Source organism: Oreochromis niloticus, linkage group LG6 (assembly GCF_001858045.2).
Source record: "Oreochromis niloticus isolate F11D_XX linkage group LG6, O_niloticus_UMD_NMBU, whole genome shotgun sequence".
NCBI classification, from domain to species: Eukaryota; Metazoa; Chordata; class Actinopteri; order Cichliformes; family Cichlidae; genus Oreochromis; species Oreochromis niloticus.
The window spans coordinates 6,583,341-6,608,002 of NC_031971.2; the positions used below are offsets into that span (position 1 = coordinate 6,583,341).

At 40.9% G+C, this 24,662-nt stretch overlaps 2 protein-coding genes across 3 annotated transcripts in view; both read left to right on the top strand.

The window, feature by feature from the left end:
• LOC100708464 (basement membrane-specific heparan sulfate proteoglycan core protein) overlaps positions 1-24,662 on the top strand; it is a 286,964-nt gene that overhangs the window by 32,091 nt on the left and 230,211 nt on the right. The window contains exons 17-20 of the mRNA XM_025907802.1: positions 372-626; positions 1,095-1,355; positions 1,460-1,717; positions 2,004-2,264. Coding sequence (XP_025763587.1) covers positions 372-626; positions 1,095-1,355; positions 1,460-1,717; positions 2,004-2,264 — 1,035 coding nt within the window. The remainder of the gene's footprint in view (positions 1-371; positions 627-1,094; positions 1,356-1,459; positions 1,718-2,003; positions 2,265-24,662) is intronic.
• On the top strand, positions 8,777-20,511 carry LOC109194312 (B-cell receptor CD22). 2 transcript variants are annotated; one of them, XM_019360373.2, is made up of 14 exons: positions 8,777-8,913; positions 9,012-9,046; positions 9,149-9,228; positions 10,131-10,499; positions 10,584-10,796; positions 11,041-11,301; positions 11,883-12,140; positions 12,256-12,516; positions 12,676-12,936; positions 15,601-15,864; positions 17,851-18,111; positions 18,275-18,356; positions 18,458-18,521; positions 18,847-20,511. In XM_019360373.2, the coding sequence occupies exons 3-14, from the start codon at positions 9,168-9,170 to the stop codon at positions 18,943-18,945; spliced, it is 2,454 nt and encodes an 817-aa protein (XP_019215918.1). In that variant the 5' UTR covers positions 8,777-8,913; positions 9,012-9,046; positions 9,149-9,167; the 3' UTR covers positions 18,946-20,511. The 2 variants fall into 2 exon arrangements, with proteins under 2 accessions (XP_019215918.1, XP_025763725.1); XM_025907940.1 differs by having other exon boundaries at positions 10,155-10,499.

Sequence of the window (24,662 nt, forward strand, 5' to 3'; positions counted from 1 at the left end):
TACCTTATACAGCTTTTACAGATGTAACTTCTTCAAAAAGGATAAATTCAATTTTCTTGATTGTTTTTTTTCTTGCATGCCAACATATAAGCATTTCAGTGCAAATCTACATCTGCTGAATCATGTTTATGGTCTGTAGAATATCTGCCAACTTTTCCTGTACTCACAGCACCATGAAACTGTAATTAGTCCAATTTGATCAAATCTTAATGTCATAATGTAGATGGGAACATCTCCCTGATAACACCATCCAAATCTCCTCACTGGGGAGCTCCAGTAGCATTAGATTCATTGAGTTGTTTGATCTGTTTAATAATTCAACCTCTAAAGGAACTAATAAACATGCTGTTGTCTGCCTGTGTTTCCTCCAGATGATCCAAAGCCTCCCTCTGTGTCAGTGAGTCCTTCTGGTGAAATCAAGGAGGGCACTTCAGTGACTCTGACCTGTAGCAGTGAAGCTAACCCAGCAGCTACGTATGTCTGGTACAAGAGGAACAGCCAACCACTCAGCAAAAACCCACAGCTCATCTTCAGCTCCATCCAGTCCTCTGACTCTGGAGAGTATTACTGTAGAGCTGTGAACAAGCTGGGGTCAACACTTAAATCCATCACTATTGATGTGAAATGTAAGTCAAACAATTTTGACAAAAATGTCTGTCAATATTTCTACACGTTTGTCTATAATATCATCTTTCTTCTGGTCTGTCTGCTTCATGATTGCAGACGGCTGCGGTCCCTCACTGAGTAGCGCAAATGAAGATAAAACGTTTTTTTTCTTTTTTGTGTTACATTTTTAGCACACAGTGTTACTGTGCTGTTCTGGTCAGTCAATCAGAAATATAGAAAGTACTTTTCATCATCATCTTGTCTTTGATTTATGGTTACAAACTTGTCACAGGTCACTTAGAGGAGAGCCCGACTCTGTGCCGGTGATTCAGTGACTGTTGATAAGTAAAGGCTCATCTTGGCTCCATGAAGTTTAAAAACATAATATGACCCATCTTATCTTCTGTCCTGTCAGTGTACACTTACACAGTTAGTTGATTTGGACAGATATTCAAACTACAGTTACCTCCCTGTGTTTTCTCCTCCAGATGCTCCAAAGCCTCCCTCTGTGTCAGTGAGTCCTTCTGGTGAAATCAAGGAGGGCACTTCAGTCACTCTGACCTGTAGCAGTGATGCTAACCCAGCATCTGCATATGTCTGGTACAAAATAAACAATCAAACACCTCTCAGTACAGATTCACAGCTCTCCTTCAAGTCCATCCAGCCTGCTGACTCTGGAGAGTATTACTGCACAGCTGAGAACAGGCTGGGAACATCAACACCTACAAACATTTCTGTTGATGTGAAATGTGAGTAAAACAGGGCTTTTGGAAAACCTTAAGGTAGTGATTTGTGGAGGGGGTCTTTAAAAAAAAGATACAATGCTGTCATATTTCTTTGTTTTCTCCTGCAGATGCTCCAAAGCCTCCCTCTGTGTCAGTGCGTCCCTCTGGTGAAATCAAGGAGGGCACTTCAGTGACTCTGACCTGTAGCAGTGAAGCTAACCCAGCAGCTACGTATGTCTGGTACAAGACAAATGGAAGGACACCTCTCAGTAAAGAACCACAGCTTGTCTTCAGATCCATCGAGCGCTCTGACTCTGGACAGTATTACTGTATAGCTGCTAATACAGTGGGGACGACATCTGAATATATTTCTATTAATGTGAACTGTGAGTGGAAATAATTTCATATATTTCTCTCAGATCCATCAATAACTTCTGTCTATGACAGTTAGATTTAATCTCCCTTCAGGGTATTTATTTTATTTTTTATATAATGCACCAACTGTCATAAACCCTCGGCTCATTTCTGTATTAATTCTACAACCTTATACCTTTTTTGGAAGAAAGAAATAGGTTCAACTACTGTGCAAGACTTCAAGCTGTTACACTTTATACATTCCTCATCATTTTAACAAATTACTGATCATTTGCACAATTTTCTTTTCTCTCACAGATGCTCCAAAGTTTCTGTCAGTGACGGTGAGCCCTTCTAATGAATTCAGGGAGGGCGGTGCAGTGACTCTAACCTGTAGCAGTGATGCTAACCCAGCAGCTCAATACTCCTGGTACAAGAAGAATGGACAAAAACCTCTGAGTAATGAACGGCAGCTCTCCTTCAGCTCCATCCAGCCCTCTGACTCTGGACAGTATTACTGTACAGCTCAGAACAAAGTGGCGAGGAAGAGATCTGAATCTACCTCCATTGATGTCAAATGTGGGTGAACAAGTTTAGTTTTTTTTAAGAAGAACTTTTGAAAATTCCCTTCATGTATAATGAAAATTGATTAACCTCAAACATCTCCTTTGTTAATCTCTCTCTGCTTCATAATTCATTTCAGCTGCTGTCATTATCTTTATATGCTACATATTCCATCTAAAATTAAGACATAAAACAGTTTCACATGTCAGGTAATCATGATCATTGACTTCCATCTAGTAGTGAAAATGATGAATGTAAACAATGTTTTCTCTCATGCCACTATGTAAACATTTCAGTGCACATCCACACCTGCTGTATCATGTTCATGGTTTGTGGACGATCTGACGTTTTTTCCTGGTGTGCCACTACCATGAAGTTCAGCCCCAGTTCTAAAAACGTTGGGAGTAAAATGTACATAAAAACAGAATGTATAATTTGCAAGTCATATTTTATTTACAAGAGAACATATGAAGAAATCAAATCTAAATCTAACTAAAATGAGAAAAAAACACAATTTTAAGAGAAAAACACTCCCTCATTTTAAATTTGATGGCAGGATGTCTCAAAACCTTGAATCACGGCCCTGATTATTATTGTGTAACGTTTCTTCTTCTTTTAACAATCATAATCATCCAGGAATTGAGGAGACAAGTTGCTGGACTTTTGGGAGGAGACTGTTGTCCCATTCTTTTCTGATGTGGGATTCTAGCTGCTCATTGGTCCTGGGTTATCTTTATTGTGTTTTTTTGTTTAATAATGTCTTACAGTTTAATTCAGCACCTGAACTCTTTCACTATCAACTAATAAATTCAGTATGTGGTTTAGCATTACCCTGCAATTGGAAGGCCTTTCAACACCCACTGGTAAAAGGCCTTAGATCAGTAACTGTAGGAGAATGATGTTAAAGCTGTATACACCTGTATCAACCTGTATATACCTGTATACACCTGTATACAATTGTACGTATATACCTGTATACAGCTTTCAGCACTGATGGCATCTTTTGTGCAAACTGCCAATTCCGTATGTCCTAATGCTCTCCTACACCATTAGATATGAAGGCTTTTGAACTGAGTGATGGTAACAAGTAACGTGTTCTATGTTTTCAAAAAGAGTTTAAAACAGTTTTCCATTTTTCCTCAGTCCATTTTAAATGAGATTTAGTCCAAGAATCCTTGATACCTGATCCTTGAGATGCTGGTAGCATTTCTGGATGATTTTCACAAATGGCTTCTTCATTACGTCATTGAGCTTTAATCTGCACTTGTGAATGGTGCAGTGAACTGTGTTCCTGAGCCTGTGCAGTGATCTAAATGGCAGCATGTTACCTGTTTTTGATGCAGTGCTGTCTGGGGGACCAAAGCTCACAGGCATCTAATATGGATTTTTGGCCTCGTCCCTTAAGCAGGAGATTTCTCTTTACAATTTTATATGAAAAAACATTATTCTGAAATGTTTTCACTGTTTTTAGACACATGTTTTACAGATTGGTAAACTTCTGCCCAGTTTCTTTTAGGAAGTGGGGTTATTTAAATTGTGTCATTTGTCTAGATCTGATCATAAAGTGATAACGTGACTGAGAACATCTCTCTGCTAACGCCATCTACTCACTGAGAAGCCCCTGCATTAGATTCATTGAGTTGTTTGATTTGGTCAATAATTCAGCCTTTGAAGGACATAATACCATGTATTTATTTCCCTTTGTTTTCTCCTGCAGATGCTCCAAAGCCTCCCTCTGTGTCAGTGCGTCCCTCTGGTGAAATCAAGGAGGGCACTTCAGTGACTCTGACCTGTAGCAGTGAAGCTAACCCAGCAGCTACGTATGTCTGGTACAAGACAAATGGAAGGACACCTCTCAGTAAAGAACCACAGCTTGCCTTCAGAGCCATCGAGCGCTCTGACTCTGGACAGTATTACTGTATAGCTGGAAATACAGTGGGAAGGAAGACATCTGAATATACTTCTATTAATGTGAAATGTGAGTGGAAATAATTTCATTTTTCTCAGATTCACCAATGATTTCTCTCACTGATAGATTTTGTCTCTCTTTAGAGACTTTACTTTCATTTGATTTTTGATCATCTGCATCAATTGTCATAAAGGTTTTGCTCATGACTTTAGTAGTTAAACAATCTTATACCTCTGGTTGATACATTTGATATTGAAATGCTAGAAAAGTAGACTTCCATCTGTTACATTTTGTCAATTCCCCATTATTTGCAAAGACTTCTGACTAATTGTGTTTAAAATGTGAGTCTGCATTTGTCCTGTGACAGACTAGTGAGGAATTATTTGGGATTCTGGGATTCTTTGGCACATTATCATAGCTGGGGTTGGCTCAAGCCACCCAAAAATGCAGTAAAGCTTATTGTTTTTTCCAATAAGAAATAAATTATTGAACCAACTCTAAAACATTTCTGTCCGTGGTTTCTAGATGATGTGCAAACTTTTCCTTTACTGCCACGATGATGGTGAAGAGTTTGAACTGGCATTCATGTTCACTAAGAAACTATAATTTGATCAGATTTTTCAGTCATAATGTCTCTGAAGACATCAGTATTCCTGCTAAATCCTGCTGGGGTGGCTCAGGTTGGTGATTCAATCCCTGGCTGCTCCAGTCTGCATGCCAAATGATGATACCGATGCCAAATTGCTCTCTGATGCATCCATCAGGGTGCGAATATGTGTAAATGTTAGATAGAAGACACAGAAAAAAGTGTTTGTGTGAATACGTGAAAGAGTCATGCTGTGTAAAGTGGAGTCCTAGAGTAGACTAACAGCATCCATCCTGTCATTTGCACTTACAGAGTTGTTTGATTTGGTCCAAAAACTACAATTATCTTCCTGTGTTTTTCCCCCAGATGCTCCAAAGTCTCCCTCAGTGTGAGTAAATCTGTCTGGTAAATGCAGGAGAACATTTCAGTGACTCTGACCTGTGGCAGTGATGCTAACCCGGTCTGCTGTTTCTGGAGAGCATGACTGTGTAGCTGAGAACAAGTTGAGGACGTCAACACCTAAACACATTTCTATTGATGTGAAACATGAGAGAATCAGGTTGAGAGAAAAAATACTTCATGTTTACTTAATTACCACGTGAGGTGTCAATATATATACAAAAACTTATTATATACACTCTAATCTCACCACATTCTCATTATATATGCAATTATCATTGTATCAGTTATTTTTATTTGTACTAACACATTATCTGAACTGCTTTTTCTGCTCAATTGCACATTAACAATATGTTGTTATATATTTCATTCTTATTTTATAGAAAGTTATTAGTTCATCTTGTCCATTCATCTGTCCACCATTGATAAGAATCACTACTTCTCCTGGAATATTGATCAGATATTACCTATTGATTTTTGCTTTTTCATTCCATTTCCCTGGATTATTGCAATTATCCAATAATTGGAAAACAACTTATTTAAAGCTTTAAAGCTCTCTTTGCGCTCTGTTAATATATCACTGACATCGTAATTCAAATTAATACAAAGAAACCTTTTAATCAAACATAAAACTGCATCATTTGAATCGAGTCACCCTTCTTTATGTTTTGTATTCTGAAGTGCAGATATTCATATAAGGAAGACCTTTACAGAGTTCCTTCTGTTCCTTCATCTGTCATTTTGCTGAACTTTAGTGTAAATGTACGTGTAAAACCTAACCAGCTGCCTCTAACTGTCACTGTCATTTTTTACTGTCATTAAAAGAAAAAAAATAAACACAAATTTAGAAGACTTATATCTGAGTAATTCTTGATTATCCAATCATCTCTGTGTTATCATATTGTCAGTGTGTGACTGTGGGTAAAAGCAGATCAGTGAGCAGACTACAGTGACCTCCTTATGTTTTTGATGGGAGGGACAAAAGGACTGAGGTTAAGAAATAATTATGTTACTGACAATGTTCTCACCTGCAGGTCTTCCAAAAGTCGTGCAATCCAGCTGAAACACAACAAATATCTCATTCATGTGAGTCATTGTTGGAGTAGTTTGACTGTTCAGCGCATGTGCCACTTTCTTGAAAAAATAACCTAATATCAGTGACAAAGTCGGTGTTCCCCATTTCCCACCCCAGCTTGGGAGGATGGAAAGTATTTTAATAATGATCATTTGTGGGTTGGATGAGTCTGCCACGCTGCAGTTCGCCAGATGTGCACAGACTTTAAAATATAGTCACTGCAGCTCAAGACTAGTCATGAGTGTGTTTACTCAGATTATGTTATGCCCTTTTGCATCAGATCTCCATCAGCTGTGTTCTCTTTGTTTGGTTATTTGCTGTTCAGTTTTGGTGACCTGTGTCTAGTGTGTTTGGTTTTCTTCCCATGTCTGTTTTTATGGTATTAGGTTCAGCATTGTTCCCCTCCTGTTTACTCTTCCTGCATTACCTTGTGTATTTATTGTCATTGTTTCCCTTCAGCCTTTGTCGAGTTGTCCCACTAGCTCTGCTGTTCCTAATGTTTTCCCCTGTGCTTCCTCGTGCCTTATGGATTTCTTGTTGCCTGTTTGTCTTGTTCTTTTCTTGGAATAAACACTGAGAGTCAAAGTATGTTTATCTACCACATCCTGCATTCACTCACCATACCGCACAAAGCATAGCCTAATAATCATTTTAAAACACATCCTATTATTTATAATACAGCTGATTTTAAATGATTTCATCTCCATAAAAATACAGACACATTTACAAGAACAATTCTTATTCTATATCCTGAATGCTCAGACCCCATATTTTCTTAAAAGACCTCATAGCACCACATTATTCCAACATTCACTTTATTAAAGTACAATGTAAAGATGGGCTCCTCTAGCAAACCAGTTCAAGTTTAATAGATAAGTCCAGAGAAAGTCTGATAAGTAAGCCATAATTTAGTTATACGTCATCTTTAAACGTACCAAATGTGTCTGAAGGGCCCAATCAGACCAGCTCATTTTCAAAATAAAGGACCCGGTGCAGTCATACACTGTGACTCTGAAACGCTTCTGGTCTTCTTTAACTGAAAGAAATAGTGTCTGAGTTGCATGATCTCGGACATGAGAATACACCACAGACAGGTGCATTTCAGGGGTCAGGCTGTTGTTGATCTAATCTGACACAGTGACCATCCCTCATTCATGCTCACTTTCACTTCTCATGCATTTCTGTGGCTCTGTGCTTGTCTTTGTGTTTACTGTGTTATTTTGTTGTTTCTCTGTCTTCTTCTTTGCTCTCTTTAGAGTGGTTGAACACCTCTAACAATTAAATGATAAACATCACTATTAAAAAAATAACATTTAAACAAATCCTAGGTGACTGCAAACTCTTAATAAAATAATAGCATCAGAATTTTAAGAAAGCCAAGTACCAGCAACTCCATCAACGAACTGCTGCTGTGGCCATAATTTTATAAGGATAAGGATAGGCTTTTTTTGTCAGTTGCAGTTGCCTGCAGCTGAAAAGATGACCCCGTCGACCATACAGACAATACATACAATATACAGACTTACATTGGGGAGACAGGTCAGGCTAGGCAGCAAAAAAAGGGATAGACAGTGAGATATGTAACATATAGGGACAAATTCAGGAGAAAAAAAGGATTCCTTCCCATGATGACTTCCAACAAGGGAGTAAAAAAAAAACCTCCATAGCACATAAAGAAGCACAGATATCATCACACTGTAACGCCATAGAACACAAACATGCAACATAAGGGCGGGGATTACGCCGATGTACACAGTGGTCATGGTCGCTGCGATTGCTCGCGCCTCCAGCTGAGCCGCTGTCTCCATCGGGTGAGGTAAGCATGGGAGGAGGCGTTGGATCCAGGGGAAGGGAGTGTTGTGAGTGCATATCTGTATCAGTGTACATGTGTGTGTGCGTGTCGGGGTGTGTGTCCTGAGTTCAGCCTGAGAAAGTGTCCTTTTGCCTGTTAGGCAAAGATCAACAGTCTCCAGCCTACGCAGGTGGCCTTGAGGAATAGGGCAGAGAGTCAGTTTGTTCTCGTTATCATATCTGCTGGAAGATTGTTGTTGTCTCGCCACATTCCCCAATTAATAACAAAAACACCTTGGTTAATACTGCCATTGTGGCCCTTTGTTCATCATTTGAGCAGAATTTACAGGCGTAGAATTTACAAGAATTTACAAGTGGTGGAACCTCAGAATATCATCTCTGCTTTATGTAGATGATGTTTTATTGTTGGCTTCATCAGGTGGTGGCCTCCAGTCGATAAGCTGGAGGAGGCGTCTGGGGAGAAAGAGGCCTGGGTTTCTCTGCTGAGGCTGCTGACCCCACATGGTGGCCTCAGATAAGTGGAGGAAAATGGATGGATTTATCAGCTTTAGCACCTACAGCTTTAGTGCTTCTCCACAGTTATCCTTCATCTTCATAAACAGTGTGATGTGAATCAAAAAATCAAAAATGGTACTGACGCTATTTTGGAAAAAGGTGGGGGAACGGAGGGACAGGAGGCGTGTCTCAATGCTTACATTGGACCTATGACACAAGGGGGTGGAGCACATGTGATTAAGCTAGCCATTAGTTGCAGGAGCACACCCTCAAACCTCTTGTGCTACTTTTGGTATTAAAACACCACAAAATTAGTCCCTCAGGCTTTAATATAAGATATTAAGAGGGCTGTATGTCGTTTTGAAAACTACAGCATTCAGTCCCAGATGTAATGGCTTCATCTTCATTCATGCTTCATGCTTATTAATCACATGAAAAAGAAGGAAGTGTGACAGTTTTACTTTTCGGTCTTGTGCTTCCCATTAGGAACATGATTTTTAAAGACAACATCTTTTTCTGTGGTAAGTAGAAGTTACTATTTTATATATTTATTTTTATTGTGTTTTTGCACACTGGAAAATACAATATTTAAACTCTTGGTTATGCAATTTTCTGTCACACAGACAGAAGAGAGGAGCAGCCATGAGTGTAACTGCAGCAGCAAGGATTGAATTTGTATTTGTACTGCTTCTCACTGCATCAGGTACTGAATAACTAACTTTTACAATGAAGGAAGCTAAAAGAGTGACATTAGTTTTAAAGTTATAATGTGATATTAAAAGTTAGTGTTTTTATCATGACATCTCCACAGATTATTAAAATGTTCCCACCATCAGCATTGGAGGATGTTTTTATCTCGACATGCCTCTGTTGTGTATGACTGCATAAAAACTGCATTGCTGTTTGAAATAACTTTAAGTGGGTCTGATAGTAGTATATCTGAAGTATTTAGTTACTGCGTCTCTATACTAAAACAAAACAGGAACCAAACATCTTCACTTCAGTTTCTTTAATTTCTATTCTCTTTTTGGTTTCTAGTAAAGCAGCTCTCAGAAATCTGCAAACACAGCAGCACTTCTGTTCTGCATTTTATAAAGTTTACTATCCAACTCACCATCAGTCTCATTGCACAGTAAACTGTTTGAAACATGAGCATTTTAACACACTAACAATAATTAAGATGCACATTAAATCTGAATTTAGGTTAAAATTACAGATGCCTTTATTAGTAAACACTTTTTCTTTGTTAGAATAGAACAGAAAAACATAGAATAGCCCCTTATTGTCATTGCACATGCACAATGAAATTGTGGGGGGTCCACACCAACTGCGCATGAATAAAATATAAATAATAACACAGCAGGAGTAAATAACAAACATGAGCAATATATACAAAACAACAGAAAAGCACACAGTTGTGTGTACATTAATATAAAACTTAAATCAATAAAGTATTGAACATAAATAATAACATGGCAGTCAAAGTGCATAATAAAACAGTAATATTCATATAGAAAAAGCTTTGTCTCACTGGCTTGCATTTAATTTTAAAGACACTTCGTACAAATGTTTCCATTAATAATGTCACTGTGATTGTGTCTGTAGTGTCTGATGTGCTCTGTGTTACAGCGGTACTGGGTCAGAATGGTTGGTCAGTGACTTACACTTCTACTCACATCTGTGCCTTGAAAAAATCAACAGTGGACATAGGCTGCAGATACAGTTACCCTTCTACAAGACACAACATAAATACTACAGTTCAAAAAAGACTTTGGTTTATAAAAAACAAGGATGAACCGTTGGATCTGAAAACATACTCACGCCGAGCGGAGTACCGCTTTCATGAGAACGACTGCACTCTGAGGATCACGGACCTGAGAGAGCGAGACTCAGCTGAGTACAAGTTCAGATTCATGACAAATCAGCCAGATGGAAGTTATACTGGCTCACCTGGAGTCACTTTGACTGTCACAGGTAAGATTTTCATTGAAATTCTACTGTTTTGTTTGGTTGTTTAGTTTAAAATGATCATTATTTGTTTCTTCCTCACAAATCCAGACTTGCAGGTGAAGGTGAGAAGATTGTTAAACCACACAGAGCTGCAGTGTCATAGCAGCTGTGATGTAAGTGATCCTCCATCATATGTTTGGTACAAAAATGGACAGAAAATAAAGGAAGAAACATCTTCTCTGAGAGTCTCTGTTGGAGGTGATGACAGCAGCTATTCCTGTGCAGTTAAAGGACATGAGGGTTACCGCTCTGCTGCAGTGTGTGAGTTTACTCCACAGTGTCACCATAAACATCTATCTGCACACATGGACAGACATTTACTTACTGTAAACATCAAAATATCAAATATCTGTTAGTGAGTTCACAGAGATTTATATATTAAATTCAGGTTTACTCCACAGTGTCACCATAAAAATCCTGAAATCATACAAAACATGTCAGTATTTAAGATCAAAAACCACCTCATGTTTAAAGCTCTCTTTTTGATATTTCTCTTATCCTCCAGTTTCTCCAAAGCTTTACTATGTGTTAGTAAATCCTTCTGCTGAAGCAGAGGAGGGAACTTCAGTGTCTCTAAACTGTGGCTTTAATGCAAACCCAGCGGCTAATTACAGCTGGTACAAGGGAAACATCCAAACACATATCAGTGAAGGAACGGTCCTCGACTTTTCATCTATCCAGCCCTCTGACTCTGGAGAATATTACTGTACAGCTGAGAATGAGCTGGGGAGGAGTGCATCTCAATCCATCTTTATTAATGTGAAATGTGAGTAAATCATCTTTAATAACAGTTTGCTTTAACCCATTTACTTTATTCCATCTCTCCTGAGTTGTTTCTCTGTCATCAAATATTAAACATTCAATTCATTGAAAGTGGATTTCTGTTTAAACTATGATTCAGTAACTGAAGAGTTTCTGGACAAATGTCTCTACGCTTTCTGAAAGCAACAAAACATTTACCATAAGAATAAAAAAGGGAACCACCTCATTTTGCTTTTTGCTCACATCAGTTTTCTTGTTTCTGTTTCCGGTATGATCTGTCATTAGTGATCTACTCAAAACACATGGAGGCAGCAAAGTTTTCACTGCCAAACTGAGCCTACACAAACCAAACTACAGAGCTTTTAGTCATAGTTATGCAACATACTGCATTCAATACAACACAAATGTATCTTTGTTTATTATAAGATTTCCATTTAATTGCCATCATATTTAAAATCTCCAGTGGGATATAAAGAATATATCTGCATCACAAATCACATTTGTTGACCTGAAAGTTTTTGCATGAGGAACCCATTCAAATTTAAACACTGTGAAGTTGATTCATCCTCATATCTTCTCCTTCAGATGCTCCAAAACCTGTTAATGTGTCAGTGACTCCCCCTGGTGAGATAGTGGAGGGCAGTTCAGTAACTCTGACTTGTAGCAGTGATGCTAACCCAGCAGCTAAATACACCTGGTATAAGGGAAATAACAATAAACCTCTAAGTGTAGACACACAGCTTGTCTTCACCTCAATCCAGCCCTCAGAGTCTGGACAGTATCGCTGCAGAGCTTACAACGGAGTGGGGGTGACATCTGACTCCTTCACTATTCATGTGAAATGTGAGTGAAACTAATTTATACATCAGATGGTCCAAAAATGTCTCTCACTGAGAGCATTACTTCCTTGTTATTTCCCTGAAATACTAACGAATTGAATCATTTTGCTTTCTCTCAGATCCCCCAAAGTTTGTCTCAGTATCAGTGAGTCCTTCTAATGAAATCAGGGAGGGGAGCTCAGTAACTCTTACTTGTAGCAGTGATGCTAATCCAGCAGCTAACCACTTCTGGTACAAGGATGGTGATCAAACACCTCTCAGTAATGAACGGCAGCTCTCCATCACCTCCATCCAGTCCTTTGACTCTGGAGAGTATGTCTGTGCAGCTGAGAACCACCTGGGGAGGACGATATCTGAATCTATCTTTATTGTTGTGATATGTAAGTTTTTTTTATATATATATTTATACACACTCACCTTTATGCTTAACACCATCCAAATCTCCTCACTGAGCAGCTCGTAAAGCAGTCATGGAGTTGATTTACTCAATTACTCAACCTTTGCAGGAGCTAATAACAGCCTCCCTGTTTCTCCCTCAGATGCTCCCAAGTCTCTCTCTGTGTCAGTCAGTCCCTCTGGTGAAATCCAGGAGGGCAGTTCAGTGAATCTGACTTGTAGCAGTGATGCTAACCCAGCAGCTAACTACACCTGGTACAAGAAGAACAGCCAAACACCTCTCGTTGTAGAACCACAGCTCTCCATTATCTCCATACAGCCCACTGATTCTGGAGAATATTACTGCCTAGCTGTAAACAAAGTGAATACTTCCACACCTAAATACATCTCTATCCATGTGACATGTAAGTCAGACAGTGTTTAAAAGCAACATTCAGCTAGTTATCGTCAATATTTTATCTCATTATGAATTTGCTAATATTATCAGTTTGCAGCTCAAACTGCTTTATAATTACAGTCAGCTGCTGTAGGTCAGCAGCTGACTGTAATAAAGTAAGTTTATTAACATTTTAATATCATTGTCATCACTGACTTTAATTTATGATCATACATTTGTCTGAGGTGATTCTGTGTTGTGGTGAGGTAGCAGTTCAGTGACTAAGAGATAATTTATGTTCTGTTAAATCTGAGAAAAAAATATTCATCACAAGACAGTTCTTCTTACCATTTAGAGCAGTAAGTATTAACAAATAAGAAAATGCAATATTTGACCTGACATCAGGTGCTCCACAGGTTAACACTGTTGCTAGACACTGCAGGGAGGTTCTTTTGTGTTAACAGGCAATTCTAAATTGAAGGTACAAGTGCATGCGAGAGCTGTACAGCTGTACTCCCTCTCTGATGATGATGCTCTCTTACCCAGTTTGAATTGGGACCATCTCCAGTTCTTTGAACCTTTGTTGGATAAACGCTTAAGAATGGCGGATGATAGATGACATTACCCAATGTATTATTGTATTATGTCAATTCAATTCAATTCAATTCAATTGTATTTATATAGCGCCAAATCTCACCAAAATTCGCCTCAAGCGCTTCACAGGTACAGAGAAAAACCCAACAATCATATGACCCCCTATGAGCAAGCACTTTGGTGACAGTGGGAAGGAAAAACTCCCTTTTAACAGGAAGAAACCTCCGGCAGAACCAGGCTCAGGGAGGGGCGGGGCCATCTGCTGCGACCGGTTGGGGTGAAAGAAGGAAAACAGGATAAAGACATGCTGTGGAAGAGAGACAGAGATTAATAACAGATATGATTCAATGCAGAGAGGTCTATTAACACATACTGAGTGAGAAAGGTGACGGGAAAGGAAAAACTCAATGCATCATGGGAATCCCCAGCAGCCTACGTCTATAGCTGTGTCCCAAAACGTCGGCTGCATCCTCCGGAGGCCGCATTTGAAGGCCGATTACGTCACAGCCAGGCGACGAAGGCTGTCCCAATTCGTCGACTCCTTCAAATGCGGCCGACAAATGCGTCCTTCATTTCCCCGAATTTGAAGGATGGGTTGGGTGTGTCCTTCGTGGCCCACCATATCCCAGAATTCATAGCGCGGCCCAGCCAAATTTCAGCTGCCAACAATGGCGGCCGCTACTAAGTTTTAAAATTAGTCTTATTAATCTTTCTGGGTCACAAAATAAACTTTTAACATATTTTCAAGCGAGAAAGTAGGTGTGTAAATTACAAATATCTGCTTGGTTTATCAAGACATCGCATATTTGCAAAAGTGCACCGACGTTTTCGGAGACGTCTGTTACCCACCTGCTCGATAGCAAGCCGGGGGGTTCAATGGTCACTCCAGCCGGCGAGAGCAGCGGACTCCCCGCTTCATCGTTTTCAGACCCCCGCTCTTTCGCTACTGAGGTTAAACATGATATATAAGTCACTCGGATAACTTAAAAATGTAATTGTTTGGCTTTTTTCGGTGTTTTATTTGTTCCGGAGTAAACCGGTTTGGCTGAGATCAAAGTTATTAGATTATTAGATTAAATAAAACTTTATTAATCCATCGGGTGGGTTCCTCCGGGATTTTCACACAGCTGAATAAACGTCAAACAGAAAACTGATTAAACAGAAGTGTGAGACGGTGGAGAATTTACGCCAGTGTCCTGTTATATTTTAGATAGCAAGGAGCAGACGGCCGAGTTTATTAAACTCCACAGACACAGCGGTGACGCAAATCTGAAGGCTAGACCGTCCCATTTCACAGCCTCGCACTTCCGGCCTTCTTGGTCTTCGAAGGACCCGGCCCACGTAGACCGCGAAGGCCGGGTCCTCCGAAGGATGCAGCCGACGTTTTGGGACACAGCTTATTGCAGCATAACTAAGGGAGGATTCAGGGTCACCTGGTCCAGCCCTAACTATATGCTTTAGCAAAAAGGAAAGTTTTAAGTCTAATCTTGAAAGTAGAGATAGTGTCTGTCTCCCGAATCCAAACTGGAAGTTGGTTCCACAGAAGAGGGGCCTGAAAACTGAAGGCTCTCCCTCCCATTCTACTTTTAAATACTCTAGGGACAGCAAGTAGGCCTGCAGTGTGAGAGCAAAGTGCTCTAATAGGGTGATATGGTACTACAAGGTCATTAAGATAAGATGGGGCCTGATTATTTAAGACCTTGTATGTGAGGAGCAGGATTTTGAATTCAATTCTGGATTTAACAGGAAGCCAATGAAGGGAAGCCAAAACAGGAGAAATATGTTCTCTCTTTCTAGTCCCTGTCAGGACTCTTGCTGCAGCATTTTGGATTAGCTGGATTCAAGGCAGCCTCCATTCAGTTTTACATAGACACGAGCCACAACCTTAAATATTAAGCAACTTTAAAGCTAAGTTATCATATTAGCTCCCTGTTTACACATAAAACAGCTTAAAAACACTATGAAGCAAGGAGTTTGTCCTCACTGAGCAGTTAGTGTACCATTAGGCTCAGAGAGTTGTTTGATTTGATCAATAATCAATAATAAACCTTTGAAGGAAGTAATACCATACAATTAATCTATGTTCTTTCTCTACCAGATGCTCCAAGGCCTCTCTCTATGTCAGTGAGTCCCTCTGGTGAGATAGTGGAGGGCAGTTCAGTGAATCTGACCTGCAGCAGTGATGCTAACCCGGTGGCTAATTACACCTGGTATAAGACGAACAATCAAACACCTCTCATTAAAGAACCACAGCTCATCTTCAGCTCCATCCAGTCCTCTGACTCTGGGGAATATTACTGTACAGCTGAGAACAAGCTGGGGATCTCAACACCAACATACAACATCTCTATTGATGTGACATGTGAGTAAAACAGGGTTATGTCTGTGAAGGTTCTCAGTCATCCAGGTCATCGTAGAGCTGGGCGATATAAGATTTTTTCATATCACGATATGTTTTTTTCATTTCAGGCGATAACGATATATATCACGATATAAGCCAAATAACTATATTTGTAAGATTTAAATGTGCCGTTGCTCACAAGTAAAATGTGAAATAATTAGCAGCTTGTTTTAATTTAAATATTTATTTCCCATAATAAGTTCAACAGGGTAGATGTACTTAAGGAACATGAGACTTCAGTTTCAGATAAATAAAGGCAAATATTGCAAACTACACAAAAGGCAGCCGCTAAAGCGTTTAAGTTTCAAAACAGAACAAACAAAACAGACTACTAAATTGTCAATTCCACTTAGAAACAAAATATTAATTCTAAAAATAAATCTTAGGTCGTTTTACAGAAGAACAGACAAAATTGACTAACTTTTGTCAATATCAAATAAACTGAGAACTAAAAGGAAATTCTCAATCTCTCCTTGTTGTATAGCTTAGCTTTTCAAACAGTTTTAACAGTGACTTTAGTCTGACAAAAGCCGAATGACGAATTAGCGCTTTCAGTCAGAGATTGAGCATGCACCGCTTTATTGTATTTCCAGACTTGCTTTCGGCACAATTTACAGTGCGCGCTACTCTGTTTTTTGTCAGACTTGAAATAGCCAAAATACCTTCACACTACGGAACTTCTGTGGCCCTTCTGTTCGACAAGCTCTCCGGCATTGGAACCATCATCTGTTTTTTTTTGGTAACCTTCACTCACGCTCTCGGTTGATTTTTCTCTAGTCGGCAAACTCATTTCCTTCATTACCCGGGCTGCACGGCTGCAAAAACAAATACACATGTGCGCCTTGGCACTTGTGCTGCACGTAACAAGTCACGTGACGTGACGCTGCGGCTGTGATTGGTTCGGCTCTGCGCTACTTAATTTGGATTGGCTGTTCTTTTTTTTTTTTAAGAGGACAAGAGAGATGAGGCCTATTGCAATAGTTTAATTTTTCTATCGAGAAAAAGTTATTTCGCAATACATATCGTTATCGTTTTATCGCCCAGCTCTAGGTCATCGTAGTCTAAGGAGCTTGGAAAGAAAAGCGTCTGGACTTCTTTAAGTTGCTTGAAGGCGTTTCACGTCTCATCCGAGAAGCTTCTTCAGTTCTAGGGTCAAATGGTGGAGAGTCCCAGATTTCAAAAACAGGGTTAGAAAACTTTCACTTGCTGACTGTCAATATGTTAACATTTGCTTTACTTAGTCTTCCATCAGCTTTGTTCCTTGCTCCACTACATGATCAAAAGGGAGTTTCACTCTGTGTGAGCAACATATCACGGGTGTAAGCAATACATAAGATTATGTCAAATTATTTTATAATATGAAAAAGTACACACTATTAAATCAAGACACGTAGATAAAGCATAACAGCCACAAACTGGCAGCAAAATATAACCTTCTAGGGAAAACATTCAGAATGAAATAAAGCTTTTGAGACCGCTGAGTGCAAAGGACAGAGTGTAACACTTTCGGGTAATTTTAATATTCCACATGAGTAAAGTTCATAACAGCAGTTACTGAAGGAAGAGACAAAGTTGTACCGCTTACAAAAAATCAGAAAGTCAGAGCAACATTGAAAACCTGCAAATTTTCCAGTATCTATAGATGGTTCTGTGTTAGATGCCAGAATATTACACATCCTGGGAAAAGGAAATCTTTAGCATGACTAGGCATCTCTACATTTCACTGACAACACAGAACTAAAGATCTGAGCAACATCAGCTTTTCTTGTTTGCTTAACATTCACAGTCAGCTCCCACAGACCAATGAGCATCTCCACTGGATGATGAAAAGGATGTTCAAGTGTGGAAATGCAGATTTATTGTCATGCATTGTGTGTGGAAAAAGTGGGTTAAAACTGTTTTGATATAAGTCTGCTACATACAAGTCTGCTCTGTGTTCTCTACCAGATGCTCCAAAGCTTCCCTCTGTGTCAGTGAGTCCCTCTGCTGAGATAGTGGAGGGCAGTTCAGTCACTCTGACCTGTAGCAGTGATGCTAACCCAGCAGCTAATTACACCTGGTACAAGGAGGGTGAAGACTCAGCAAAAGCATCAGGACACAACTTCACCATCAGTGACTTCAGACCTGAACACAGTGGGAGTTATTACTGTGTTGCACAGAACACCAGAGGGCATCATTACTCCACCTTACAGCTGACTGTTGTATCAAGTAATTTAAATAAGATTTGTTGATTAAGCGGGTCTCATATCTCATCCTGTAGTTGTGTGTTCTATTCATCTGGCACAGTTTGGTTATGGTTAGTTTTAGTTCAGGTTTAGTAATTAGGATTAAAAACTGCCACCCTAATTAATTCATTTGATCACTTTTTTAGGAGCATGGAAATTAACAGCTGTCATAGTCCCTGCTATTCTTCTGGGCCTCATCCTCTTATACTCAGTCATCCTATGGATCATGTGAGTGGATCTTATGTGACATTTATTCTATTTAGCTAAGTTGTAATTTCTCTGACTTTAACACTTTGATTCAATCATTAAAAATGAATTCTCCCAATTAGAAAAAAGAGATCTTCCAATCAGCAGCAGCCTGAGCCTAAAGAGGAACCAGATACCCGTGAACAGGTGACGAGAAATATTACTTGCTTTAAAAAGTAAATGCTGCTGCAGTTTCTGCAAAAAGTTTCCGGAAGCTTTCTGGAAAACCTTGTGTGGAATAGATTGTAAGTTCTAAGATATAAAATAAAGCTTATGATGAGATATGTAAACACAGATCTGTGTTTGGTTGCTAGTCTACGTTTTTCATTCCTTCCACTTTCCCACACTGTCAAGCTCATTGTTGATATCACTGGTCTAATCAAATTATCTTTCTACTTGCTTTCCTCAAGCCAATTAGCAACCACGCCACCTTCTTTGAATCTCACTGCTCATCTGTCATTCTCCCTTGCAGACTCCTTCATGCAACCCACCTCCTCCCCATCTCTGCCTCTCCCATGTTACTCAGAGCTCCAATCAAGCCTGCATCTTCATCACCACCACCAGCCTCTAGAGTCTGAGGGGGTCCTCCCTAATTCCTGTCACCGCTGGGAATCTGTTCAGCCGTGACCGGCCATCAGAGTCCAGTCACCAGATCGCTTGAACGAATTCTGTTCATGAATAAATAGTGTTCAGTTCATCCTAACGATCTTTCCTCATTGACATTCCATTCCCTTTCTCACATTCTAATATAACTCCACAAAGTGTGTCAGTCTTGCAACTAACAGACCCTAGACAAGAATAAAAATCCAAAACTCAACTGTCCTGCACAGTTGAGAAAAATATATCAGCTTACACACAATATTTTAACACAAATATGACAATAATTGAACCTCACAGAGAGCACATGTCAGGCTCAAACACAGGTTAGCAAATTTAGTACAAAACCATAAAAAGTAGGCCTATGCCATCTTGCAACTTGTCTCTTAGGGTACCTGCCCGTGATCAGGTACCCCGCTAGTATAATAACCTGGCCAAAGGAGGTGATAGAAGCAACTGACATCAAGACTGACATCTCTCTTGGCTTTCAGCGGAGCCGGTCACATTTTCTCCTGTCTCCTCTCCCTCCCTTATCTTCCTGCTTGGCTTCTCTTGTCTTTGTCTAGTCTCGTCTAACTCTCAGAGACTCTTTCCATCTTGTTCTCTAAATATGGATTTGATCAACTGGTCTCTAAATGCTATTGACACCCTCGATGAGAAACCTGGGCACGGGGTAGCCTGATCATCCTACAGGAACGTTTGCTGTCAGATACACGACCGTCTTTTGTTGGAACGAGTAGCGTATCATGTACCTTGCAACACTCTCAATGGAGGACGTTGAAGACATTTACCTATTCGGAACCATGATAACGGGATTCCTGTTGATTAGAACTGGCACAGCCCTGGCTTATCGACGAATAAAGAAAAGTGGTCACAGCTGCTAAAAATCCCACAAGGCTGGCCGGCATGATTGACGGTGGGTAGAGCCACGCGCACTCAGACTGTATTTATTGAACGTAATATGGATTAAATCATTGAGAAGCTCATGGCTCTGCAACGAGAGATGTAAAATTGGGACCAGTGACGGACATTAGAGCAACTGCAGAATTGGAATGCAGTTCTTCGCCCTAAGCCAAACCCTGTCTTCAGGTGGCCTTCCCTCACCAGCTGGAAGCTTGAAGGCCGAAGCTGGAACAAATACTCACCCAGATTACAAGACTGTGTAGACTCTTTGCCCTATCCATCTACTTCCTCAAGGTCACCTGCGTTGACTTGGGGATTGTTGACTTTGTACTTATGTCTTTTTATGTTATGAAATGTGATGATTCATGTGCTATGTGTTGAGGTGTGTTTTTTGTTTTGGTTTTTTTTCTGTTCTCAAACTGATCTCCCTTTAGGAGCTCAGTTTGGTGGTGGGGGTGTGTGTGTTCTTTTTTCTGCTCTTCTTTCCTCATATCGTGTATTTCCATTCCCTCTCCGACCTGTCTTCCTCACGTGATGTTTGTGTAATGTATTGATGGCCGGAGGGGTAAGATGGCGCTGGAATGCCGGCAACCTTAACCAATTTCCTTCGGGATCAATAAAGTTTTAATGAAATTAATTTAAAAAAGACAAGGAAGTTCCTAACCATGCATGAAGGGTTTCACCCTAACTCCAGCATCCTGAGGCTGCATACCAACTGGAAGGAAGGATCTTTACTGACACTGTTGAGCGCCAGTAAAAACAGTCCAGGATGAGGCAACAAACATCCATGAATAGATAAGTAAGATGGCTCCAACCAACCACGTGCTCAGTGAATACTTCAGGCAGCAGAAACCCAAGAAAGAGGAGGAAGAGGAGAAACCATCATGGAAGGAGTATGTACCACCAGCAGGCAAGACCCCAGGTGCAGGCTGTGTGACGATGCCCCTGAGACAACCCAGCACATAACAGCAGGGTGCAAGATGCTAGCAGGCAGGGCATACATGGAATACCATAACCAAGTGGCCGGCATAGTGTACAGAAACATCTGTGCTGAATATAACCTGGAAGTTCCGAGGTCAAAATGGGAGGGTGGTGGAGAATGACTGAGCTAAGATAGGATGCTGGTGGCTAACCAACCGGACGTAGTGGTGGTGGACAGGCAGAAGAAAACGTCCGCAGTGATAAATGTAAATGAAAGGAACACAAGAAGCTGAAGAAGTACCAGGGGCTCAAAGAAGAGCTCGAGAAGATGTGGAGGGTGAAGGTAACAGTGGTCCGACTGGCAATTGGAAAAAAAAAAATTCTCCTCATCTAAAACCTGACTAGCTTTCTTTTAGGGTCAATATTTAAAAAGGGAAAATAAAGCCAGTTAGAGACATTGTCTGCAGTGAATTCTGCAGTGCCACTTACAAGATTACTGAACCCTGTGTGGGATATCACATTTTGAATTTGTGAGTAAAAGCAAGCCACTTAATAAAGTTTAAATAAGATAAGATAAGATAAGATAACCTTTATTAGTCCCACACGTGGGAAATTTGTTTTGTCACAGCAGGAAGTGGACAGTGAAAAAGTTATGAAGCAAAAATTAGAATACAATAAGAATAAATACAGTATGTCTGTGAAGGTTCTCAGTCATCCAGGTCATCGTAGTCAAAGGAATTTGCAAAGAAAAACGTCTGGACTTCTTTAAGTTGCTTGAAGACGTTTCACCTCTCATCCGAGAAGCTTCTTCAGTTCTAAGGTCAAATGGTGGGGAGTCCCAGATTTAAACCCAGTGGGAGTTTCCCCCCAAAGAGGGACAAAGGACCCCCTGGTGATCCTCTAATCACATGAGCCAAGGTGTGAAAGCGGGTGTGGGACCTAATCAGCCAGGGTTCGGGTGAGCTCATTGTGAAACCTGGCCCCACCTTGTCATGTGAATTCCTGAGGTCAGATGGCCCAGGATGTGAGTGGGCGTTAAGGCGTCTGGGGAGGGAACTCAAAACTGGATTATAGATGGCAGACAGTTGGTGTCGTAAACCACCGCCTCTGTTCAAAGATGGTCGCTCACAGTGGACATAGATGGCCTCTTTCACTCCTCTTTCAAACCATCTGTCCTCTCTGTCCAATATGTGAACATTGGCATCCTCGAAAGAGTGACCTTTATCCTTTAGATGCAGATGGACTGCTGAGTCTTGTCCTGTGGAGGTGGCTCTTCTATGTTGTGCCATGCGCTTGTGAAGTGGCTGTTTGGTCTCTCCAATGTAGAGGTCTGGGCATTCCTCGCTGCACTGTACAGCATACACCACGTTGTTAAGTCTGTGTTTTGGAGTTTTGTCTTTCGGGTGAACCAGTTTCTGTCTGCGTGTGTTGCTGGGTCTGAAGTACACTGGGATGTCGTGCTTGGAGAAAACTCTCCTGAGTTTCTCTGATACACCGGCTACATAGGGGATGACAATGTTGTTGCGTCTGTCTTTCTTATCCTCCCTCGCTGGTGTCTGATCTTCTTTTCTGTGCCTCTTTGCTGACTTTATAAACGCCCAGTTAGGATAACCACATGTTTTGAGTGCTTCCTTTACGTGTGTGTGTTCCTTCTTTTTTCCCTCTGGCTTAGAGGGAACATGTTCTGCCCGGTGGTGTAGGGTCCTAATTACTCCAAGTTTGTGTTCCAGAGGGTGATGGGAGTCAAAGAGGAGGTACTGGTCCGTGTGTGTGGGCTTCCGGTAAACTTCGATGTTGAGGTTGCCATTCTCTTCAATGTGCACGGCGCAGTCCAGGAAAGGCAAACAGTTATCCTTTGTGTCTTCCCTGGTGAACTTGATGTTTTTATCCACAGTGTTAATGTGCGCAGTGAAGGATTCCACTTCTTGTGTCTTGATTTTGACCCAGGTGTCATCTACATATCTGTACCAGTGGCTGGGTGCTCTTCCTTTGAAAGAGCCAAGAGCCTTCCTTTCCACTTCCTCCATGTAAAGGTTGGCTACAATAGGCTACAATAGGTGACACGGGGGAGCCCATGGCACAGCCATGTTTTTGTCTGTAGATGCCTTCGTTGTATTTGAAGTATGTTGTGGTGAGGCAGAGGTCTAACAGTGTGCAGATCTGATCGGGTGTGAAGTTGGTCCTGTCTTCCAAGGAGCTGTCTTCTTGTAGTCGTTTTCTGACAGTCTCCACTGCTTCCGTGGTGGGTATGCAAGTGAAGAGAGAGACTACATCAAAGGACACCATGGTTTCATCTGGATCCAGGGTAAGTTTCTGGACCTTGTCGGTGAAGTCGGTGGAGTTCTTGATGTGGTGTGGGGTGTTCCCCACGAGAGGTGCAAGGATGGTAGCAAGGTGTTTCGCAATGTTATAAGTGGCTGAGTTTATGCCACTGACTATGGGTCTGAGTGGGACCCCTTCCTTGTGGATTTTAGGAAGTCCATAAATGCAGGGTATGGCATCCCCTGGATAAAGGCGGTGATATGTAATGCGGTCAATGGTTTTGTCCTTTTCAAGGTTTTGAAGGCAAGCTATAACTTCCTTTTTGTAGCTGCTTGTGGGGTCTCACTTTAAAGCTTCGTAGGTTTACCAGAAGCCCACACACACGGACCAGTACCTCCTCTTTGACTCCCATCACCCTCTGGAACACAAACTTGGAGTAATTAGGACCCTACACCACCGGGCAGAACATGTTCCCTCTAAGCCAGAGGGAAAAAAGAAGGAACACACACACGTAAAGGAAGCACTCAAAACATGTGGTTATCCTAACTGGGCGTTCATAAAGTCAGCAAAGAGGCACAGAAAAGATCAGACACCAGCGAGGGAGGATAAGAAAGACAGACGCAACAACGTTGTCATCCCCTATGTAGCCGGTGTATCAGAGAAACTCAGGAGAGTTTTCTCCAAGCACGACATCCCAGTGTACTTCAGACCCAGCAACACACTCAGACAGAAACTGGTTCACCCGAAAGACAAAACTCCAAAACACAGACTTAACAACGTGGTGTATGCTGTACAGTGCAGCGAGGAATGCCCAGACCTCTACATTGGAGAGACCAAACAGCCACTTCACAAGCGCATGGCACAACATAGAAGAGCCACCTCCACAGGACAAGACTCAGCAGTCCACCTGCATCTTAAGGATAAAGGTCACTCTTTCGAGGATGCCAATGTTCACATTTTGGACAGAGAGGACAGATGGTTTGAAAGAGGAGTGAAAGAGGCCATCTATGTCCACTGTGAGCGACCATCTTTGAACAGAGGCGGTGGTTTACGACACCAACTGTCTGCCATCTATAATCCAGTTTTGAGTTCCCTCCCCAGACGCCTTAACGCCCACTCACATCCTGGGCCATCTGACCTCAGGAATTCACATGACAAGGTGGGGCCAGGTTTCACAATGAGCTCACCCGAAACCCTGGCTGATTAGGTCCCACACCCGCTTTCACACCTTGGCTCATGTGATTAGAGGATCACCAGGGGGTCCTTTGTCCCTCTTTGGGGGGAAACTCCCACTGGGTTTAAATCTGGGACTCCCCACCATTTGACCTTAGAACTGAAGAAGCTTCTCGGATGAGAGGTGAAACGTCTTCAAGCAACTTAAAGAAGTCCAGATGTTTTTCTTTGCAAATTCCTTTGACAATAAATACAGTACACAACTGTACAGAATAGAATAAAATAAAATACTATATACAGTAGAATAAAATATACAATAAGATAAAAATAGAATACAAATGCTATATACAACTGAGTAAAAATACAACGATGCCAGAAAAGATTATTGCACTTAGTCTTATTGCACATGTGTGTGTTAGATCAGTTGAAGTC